Raw genomic sequence first — 8273 nt, forward strand, 5'->3', positions numbered from 1 at the left:
AAAAAAAATAATAATTTTGAGAAGAAAATTGTGATTCATAAAGAAAAATAATGCAAAATAATTAAATTTTCCAATTTTGTTAAGAAGTAAAGAAAAAAAAATTCAGCATAATTTCGATTTGAAAAACATAATATTTAACAAAATTTTAGTCTTTCAATGAAAAGAAATGAATTTTCTAATTTAAATTTTTATTAAAAACACTAAAAAAAAATCAATTTTGGAAAAATTACAAATAATTGCAAAAATTCAATTATTTTCAAAAAAAAATAAAATTCTTCTTATAAAATTCAACTATGTTCAAAATTTGAAAAAAAATTCTAGTAAAAATCCCAATTATCTTTACAAATAACAAAATTCTTCTCTAAATTTATATTATTTTCATAAATGCGTCAAAAAAATTCTTGTCCTAATTTCAATTATTTTCAAAAATAAAATGCATTTTTCTAATTTCAATGATTTTAAATATCTACTATTTTAATAAAATTTCCTAAAAAGAATTGAATTATGTAAACAAAATTTTAATAAAATTGAGAACAAGTATTTTTTTTGGAAAAAAATTGATTTCTTTAGAAAATCTTATTAAAATTATATTTAAAATAATTAAATTCCTGCGAAGAATTTTATTATTTATGACAATAATTGATTTTTTGAGAGAAATGTTATTAAAATTTTTGCAAATAATTTAATTCCTTAGAAGATTTTTATTATTTCTGAAAATAATTGAATCATTGTAACGAATATTATTATTTTATTGAATAATTGAATGTTTTTCAAATTTAAATTCTTTCGTCAAAGTTTTAATAAAATTTTTAAGAATAATTGCATTTTTAGAGGAATTTATTTAAAATTAAAGTTAAAATACTTTTATTTTACTTTCCAATAAAGTTTAAAAATATCGAAGTCAATTTTAAAAATACAAAATAAATTTACAAAAAAAAAGTTACATAATATTACGTCATTACCATTGAATACAATTCAATAATTTGGTCGATTATTCTTTTCTTGTAGTTTCGATAATTTTCAATATTCTGACGTGACAACATTGATGTCTCCATCCACAATTCTGACATTATTTGACGATAATCTTTTTCATATTTTGATTTTAATTCTTGACGATATTCCCTATAGAGATTCAAAATTCCCTGTATTAATCCATAAATTCGTTCATTCTTCATCATATCCTGTAATTCATGATGTGAAAATAAATAATTTCCATTGATTTGATTTTCATTTAAAATTTTCACCAATGTCTCGTGATAAATTTTACAAAAAATATCAATTCCTTCATTTCTCATTTCCTTCGTTGTATTCATGTAGAAAAATCCCCAGAGATCGTAGGCTGGTGATGAGTATCTACAGAGAAAACAAAAATAATTATTATAAAATAATAATTACTAAAACTTATTATTATAAAAATAATAATCATAAAAATTATAATTATAAAAATTATAATTATAAAATAATAATTATCAAAATTATAATTATACATCATTTACAATTCAATATTCACTAATTTATCATTTTCATGATATAATTCATAATAATTATAACGTTCATTTATTATTATTATACTCGATTGTTAATTAGTTACTAAAAATATTTTTTATTTCTTAATTAATTATAATTAAAAAGATTATAATTATAAAATAATAATTATAAAAATTATAATTATACATAATTTATAATTTAATATTCACTAATTTATCATTTTCATGATATAATTCATAATAATTATATGGTTCATTTATTATTCTTATACTTGATTATTAATTAGTTACTAAAATATTTTTTATTTCTTAATTAATTATAGTTAAGACTAATAAAAATAAAAAAAAATATAACAAAAATAATAACAAAAAAAATAATAATAAAATAATAATAATAATAATAATAATAATAATAATAATAATAATAATAATAATAATAATAATAATAATAATAATAATAAATTATTTAGTAACAGCAAAAAGTCACTTACTTGGTGAATTGAAAATCGACGAAACAACACGTGACAGGTTCATTGTTGTCATTGTAGCGAAACAATAGATTTGAAGCGACGAGGTCCGAGTGGCATAAAACTGGTAATTTTGAAAAATTCGGATGCGCAACAACATCGAAAAATTTATCAACCATCTCGAGGAAAATAAGTTTAAATTTTTTACACTCCAATGTCTCGAATTCTTTAATCAAATGAAATGAATCCGCCAAACAATGAGCAATTGAATTAAAATAAATTCTCAAATAACTTTCAGTTTCGTGAATCATAATTTTTTCCGTATTAGAATATTTTCTCGTATAATCAATTAATGGCAGTGTTTCAATATTTTTTTTATGATAAACAATTGATCTTGCATGAAATTTAGCGAGTGTTTTTAGCGCAATAATACAATGTGATAAATCCAAAGAATGCATTTTATTAATTGCCCTATAATTTTTACTCTTCATATCGTCAATAATGAGAACACTATCATTTTCATTGTGATAGAATTTTGGTATAATATCCTCGTCTTCGATTTTTAATATTTTTGGAAATACCGAGGAGTAAATTTCAATTTCACGATAAAATAAACCGAGTCTTTTTACAATACTAAATTGATTGTTAATATTTTTAATTTCTCGTATTTTTAGAAAAACACGTAATTCTTCATTTATTACTGGACTGTTGATTTTAATTGTTGCGTATCTGTTTTTTTGACAATTATCATTGACCAAGAAGTTGAGGTTTATTTTCACGTCCTTTAAATCGATTATATTACACAAATGATCGGTTTTTAGTTTAATTATTCGTTTCACTGTCTTGTCGGATAGAATAATATCGCCTGTCAATGGTATTTCCATAGTGGAAAATATTTTTGTACTTCTTGTAGTGATGACACTCTTTTGGAAACTGATTCAAAACTAAGAAAAACAAATGTAGAGAAAGAATATTTGTTTATTTACTTTCTATTGAAAGTTCAGATCAGGGAAATTGAGGATTTTAAGAAAATCGAGTATATTTGTTGGACAATTTTTATTCAAACTAAAATTTCCAAATGTTGTCAGAAAAATAAAGAAAAATAAAGAAAAATAAATTTTTGAAAATTTATTGATGGATTACAAAATTGACGAGCATTTGTTGTCCTCTTGGTTGTTCGTCCTCATCATCGTCGCCGATATCATCATCAGATTGCATTCTCAAACCACTTTCGATTGAAACATCGGATAATTCATCATCCACTTCGGAAACTTCGTCACCTAGAGATATGGGATCGTCACTACCCTCTGAATCACTTGCTTCACCTGCCATTAAACAGGAATACAATTCCAATAATGATTCGACAATTCGATGCTTGAGTCGTTGAATTTTATCGAAACTCTCCGTCAATACGTCCGGTGAATTCATCCATATTTTTTGCCAAGTTTTCCTATAATTCGGTCCATGTGTCACTTTCACTTCCTGATGGAGAACGTGATAAATTCCCAAGACACCTTGCAACATACCATAAACACGATCTTTTTCCATCATTCTCACAAATTCATGGTAAGGAAACATATCCTGTGCATTGACACCATCTTCATTTAAATATTTCGCCAATTCTGCGTAATAAATCATGTAAAAATTATTGAGTCTCTCTGTTCTCAATTCCTTAACTGTTGTCGCGTACAAAAATGTCCAAACATCATAGGCCAATGATGAGTACCTATGAAAAAAAAAATTCACTTGTATTTCTTTTTTTTTAAAGATAAATCTAATAAATAATAAATCTAATAATTAATAAATCTAATAAATAATACATCTAATAATTAATAAATCTAATAAATAATATATCTAATAATTAATCAATCTAATAAATAGTACATCTAATAATTAATAAATCTAATAAATAATACATCTAATAATTAATAAATCTAATAAATAATACATCTAATAAGTGAAAAATTTAATAAATATTACCTAATAATAAAATAAATCCAGGGTGTCTACTATTTTCGTCGATTTTCGTTTAACAAAATTCCCGGGTTTTTTACGGCTTTGTCCCCATTTTCCCCGGTTTTTTTTCTCATCAAATTTAAATTTATTTGATTTCGAACATGAATAATATTACAAATAGCTTCAAAAATTTTGTCTTAGAGTTTTTAAGAATAATTAAATTCTTTTGACGAGTTTCTTTAAATTTTTTAAAAATATTTTTTTTTTCATTATTTTGATTAAAAATTTGGAAAATAATTGAATTACACTGAGAAAACGATTTATTTGATTCAAAAAAATTTTGTTTAAATCAAATTTAAATTATCTTTGCTATTAAGTCAAACAAATTTAAGTTTAGTTCAAAAATATTTTTTGATTTATTTATAGAAATAATATATTTAATTCGAACCTAATTTATGGTTGATTTAAAATTATTTATAATTAACTTTTAAGTTTAAATCAAACATAACATTTTTAAACATTTTTTTTTGTTTAATTATTCTTAAAAATTTTATTAAAAATTCGCCGGAAGAATTCAATTATTTCTAGAAATAGAAAAATTCTTCAGATTTACTAAATTCTTTTGAATATTATTTTTGAAAAATAAAATTCTTCACAAGAATTCAATTATTTTTATAAACTTCCATAAAATAAATAGTAAAATGAATAGTAAAACTCTTTGCAGAAATTCAATTTTGAATTTCAGCAAAGAATTTTACTATTTATAAGAGTAGAGAAATGAAATTAAATTAAATGTTTGCGTAGAATTTTAGTAAAACTTTTGAAAATAATTGAATTTTGGAGATGAATTTAATTATTTATAAAAATAATTGAAATTTTGAAGAGAATTTAAAAAAATTTTTAAACATAATTGAATTTCTGTGAAGAATTTTATGGAAATTCATGAAAATAATTGAATCCTTATAAAGAATTTTTATTTTTTTAAATAATATTCAAAAGAATTTAGTAAATATGTAGAATTTTGCTATTAATGAAATAATTGAATTCTTTCGATGAATTGTAATAAAAGTTCTAAACATAATTGAATTTCTGCGAAGAATTTTATGGAAATTCATGAAAATAATTGAATTCTTGTGAAAAGAATTATTTTTTAAAATGATATTCAAAAGAATTTAGTAAATCTGAAGAATTTTGCTATTCATGGAAATAATTGAATTCTTTCGACGAATTTTAATAAAATTTTTAAGAATAATTGAATTTCTGTGAAGAATTTTATGGAAATTTATGAAAATAATTGAATTTTTGTAAAGAATTTTTTTTTTTAAATATTATTCAAAAGAATTTAGTAAATATGAAGAATTTTGCTATTCATGGAAATAATTGAATTCTTTAGACGAATTTTAATAAAATTTTTAAGAATAATTGAATTTCTGTGAAGAATTTTATGGAAATTTATGAAAATAATTGAATTTTTGTGAATGTAAAGAAATTTCAATTATTTCAAAAATTTTCAATTATTTGTTTATAGAAATTCAATTATCTTGAAACAATAGAATTGAAAAATTTCAAAAATCTTATTTTTCAGAATTTGCAAAAAAAACTTTGCAAAAATTCAATTTTATTAAAAAAATTTAAGTGTGTATTTTTTTTTAAATTAACTAATAAAAATTTCAATTATTAATCTTCGCCCTAAGAAACATGAATACATTAGAATATGACTCTTTATAAAATTCAATTATTTATCAATTATTAAATTAAAATACTTTGAAAATTCGATTTGTTAAAAAGTTTTTAATAAAAATTCTTTAACAAATTTAATTATTTTCAGTTGAATTTCACAAAATTTCTATTAATTCGATAATTTTTTTTTTTTAATTTATTTTCATTCTATATTTGAATCAGTGACTGATTTTTTACTATCAAATTTATTATTTTTAACTAATTCAAATTTAGAGAGCAGTATAAATATCTATAAGAATTTAAATAAAAATCGATTTTTTAAAAACGGTATCCGGACAAAGAGTCCAAACCAAAAAATCCAAAGTAAATGGAATTCAAAAAAGTAAAAAAAAAATAGTTTCATTTTTGACTTCTTTTTTGGATTTTTTGTCCAAAGAAATTAAAAATCCAATGAAAAAAATTCAGATAGAAAAATTCAAATTTTTTTAAGTTGTTAGGTAAACTTAACATTTTTAATTTCCGAAAATAATTAAATTTAATCGAGTAATTTAATTGAAATTATATTTTTAAAAAATTGAATTATTGTAAAGAATTTTTATCAAAATTGTTGAAAATAATTGTATTTCTTGGAATAATTGTTTTTCAAAAATTTGATAGAATAATTGATATTTTTCTAGAAATTTTTATTATTTATGAAAATAATTGAATTTTTCTGAAGAATTTTTTTTAATTTATAAAAATAATTGAATTTTTTTGAAAAATCTTTTTTATTTATGAAAATAATTGAATTTTTTTTAAGAATTTTATTATTTATGTTTAAAGAATTAAAATCCTGCGATTTTAAAAATTAATATTTTAAATTCTGATTTTATAACGTAAAAAAGTAAAAACGTGGCTTTTTCACATATGTTTCATTATTTATTTTGGACGTTTTTGACTTTGGATATTATTAGTTTGGATTTTTTGTACTGTGGACTTTTTTTCTTGGATTTTTCGGTCTGGATTTTTTGGATTGGATTTTTGTCCTGTAAAAATTTTCTTTAATTTAGTGAAAAATTCCCTGTTTTCCCGAATTTTTTGGATTTTTTGGATTGGATTTTTGTCCTGTAAAAATTTTTTTTTAATTTAGTAAAAAATTCCCTGTTTTCCCGGATTTCCTGGTTAGTAGACACCCTGTAAATCTAATAAAATTTTCAAAATAAAAAATAAAATTGAAACTTACTTGACAAATTGAAAGTCAATCATACAGCATTTATCAGGTCGTCCATTGCGATCGTAATGAAACAAAAGATTCGATGTCTGCAAATCGGAATGACATAAAACTCTCATACTGGAAAATTCCTTAGCCGTAATTGTTGGAAACAGTGAATTAGCCGCTTTTTGAAATTCACGTGTAAATCTTCTCAATTCAAGAGGAATAAATTGCGGAATATAACGAAATGCCTCCGTTAAACTATGTCCAATGCCAGAATAATATTTTTGCATTAAACTATCATATGGTCGTAATTGCAATCTAACGTGCCATGTCACTTCACAATCGTCCAATAAACTATAACCACTAACTTTTTCCTCATAAATAATTGATCTCGCATGAAATCTCGCCAATGATTTTAATGCAATACAAACATGCTCATATCCAAGGGAACATAATTTACCAATTTTCCTATAATTATTTGTTACCATTTCGTCAGTTATTATAACATTATTCATTTGTGCATAATAAAATTTTGGTATTATGTCAGAGTCTTCGTTTTTTAAAATTTTCGTAAATACCATTGCATACATTTCTGCTTCACGATTAAATAAACCCAAATTTCGTACAATAGACTCCTCATTGCTGTTTAATGACGGTGGTATTTTCACGAAACAACGTAATAATTTTGGTGTATTATCAAATGAGAGGAGAAAATAACGTCCAAATCGTCCCGTATAACGTCTACCGCATGAATAAATACGAACGGTAATTTTATTTATTTCCTCTGGTCCCAAACCATTTGTTTTTAAATAAGCAATATCGCGAATAACTTGCTCACTCAGCGAAAAACCGGGACAAATGTGTAATTCCATCTTCTTTAAAAAAAAAATCAAATCAAATCAAATCACTTTTTTTCAAAATAATAAGGAATATTTTTCCTTTTTATCCAACATTTAGATTTTTACACAATTTTTCTTTGGAAATTCAAGAAATGTTTCAGTTGAGGGACAACAAGTTCGACTGTCAATAATTTCAAATCCCTTTTTCAATGACAAATCATTTTCCCCTTCCTTATTTTGTCAACAGAATCACGTGTCCTCGTGCTTTGAAAAAGAATAATTTTAGGGAAAAATTAAAATTTTAATTAATTGTTTTCTTAATAAAAGTAATTATTATAACAACTATAATAATTAAATGTTACTTACACTTAATTTAAGCATCTTCCAAGGGGGATACATTTTTAGTCACAATAATATAATAACAATAATTATTATTGTTCAAATAATTTTACTTCCGTTTATTAAATATTTTGGCAGATTAATTTTACGAAAAATTTAATTTTAATTTCAATTTTACGTAAAATTAATCTGACAAAATAATTATTATTATTACTATTATCATCATAATAATGATTTATTATACTAAAATTAATTATCAATATAATTAATAATAAAAATTAATAATTAATCCAAAAAAACAAAAACATCT

General features: G+C 22.0%; 2 protein-coding genes across 2 annotated transcripts; both read right to left on the reverse strand.

The window, feature by feature from the left end:
• Positions 1–847: 847 nt before the first annotated feature.
• On the reverse strand, positions 848–2906 carry LOC122507942. Its single transcript, XM_043620965.1, has 2 exons — positions 1979–2906; positions 848–1353 (listed from the first exon to the last, which is right to left on the reverse strand). The coding sequence occupies exons 1-2, from the start codon at positions 2836–2838 to the stop codon at positions 951–953; spliced, it is 1263 nt and encodes a 420-aa protein (XP_043476900.1). The 5' UTR covers positions 2839–2906; the 3' UTR covers positions 848–950.
• Positions 2907–2995: 89 nt separating this feature from the next.
• Positions 2996–7822, reverse strand: LOC122507941. Its single transcript, XM_043620964.1, has 2 exons — positions 6813–7822; positions 2996–3680 (listed from the first exon to the last, which is right to left on the reverse strand). Exons 1-2 carry the CDS (start codon positions 7655–7657, stop codon positions 3083–3085), a joined length of 1443 nt encoding a protein of 480 aa, XP_043476899.1. The 5' UTR covers positions 7658–7822; the 3' UTR covers positions 2996–3082.
• Between the last annotated feature and the right edge of the window lie 451 nt (positions 7823–8273).

This window comes from Leptopilina heterotoma, unplaced genomic scaffold, assembly GCF_015476425.1.
Source record: "Leptopilina heterotoma isolate Lh14 unplaced genomic scaffold, ASM1547642v1 Lhet_52, whole genome shotgun sequence".
Taxonomy (NCBI): Eukaryota; Metazoa; Arthropoda; class Insecta; order Hymenoptera; family Figitidae; genus Leptopilina; species Leptopilina heterotoma.

Bases quoted from the DNA above. Each gene is read 5' to 3' on its own strand.
- LOC122507942 (XM_043620965.1), bottom strand. From the start codon at position 2,838: ATGGAAATACCATTGACAGGCGATATTATTCTATCCGACAAGACAGTG. The intron at 1,354-1,978 runs GTAAGTGACTTT...TTTTCTCTGTAG, and splicing joins GTCGATTTTCAATTCACCAA to ATACTCATCACCAGCCTACG.
- LOC122507941 (XM_043620964.1), bottom strand. From the start codon at position 7,657: ATGGAATTACACATTTGTCCCGGTTTTTCGCTGAGTGAGCAAGTTATT. The intron at 3,681-6,812 runs GTAAGTTTCAAT...TTTTTTTCATAG, and splicing joins ATTGACTTTCAATTTGTCAA to GTACTCATCATTGGCCTATG.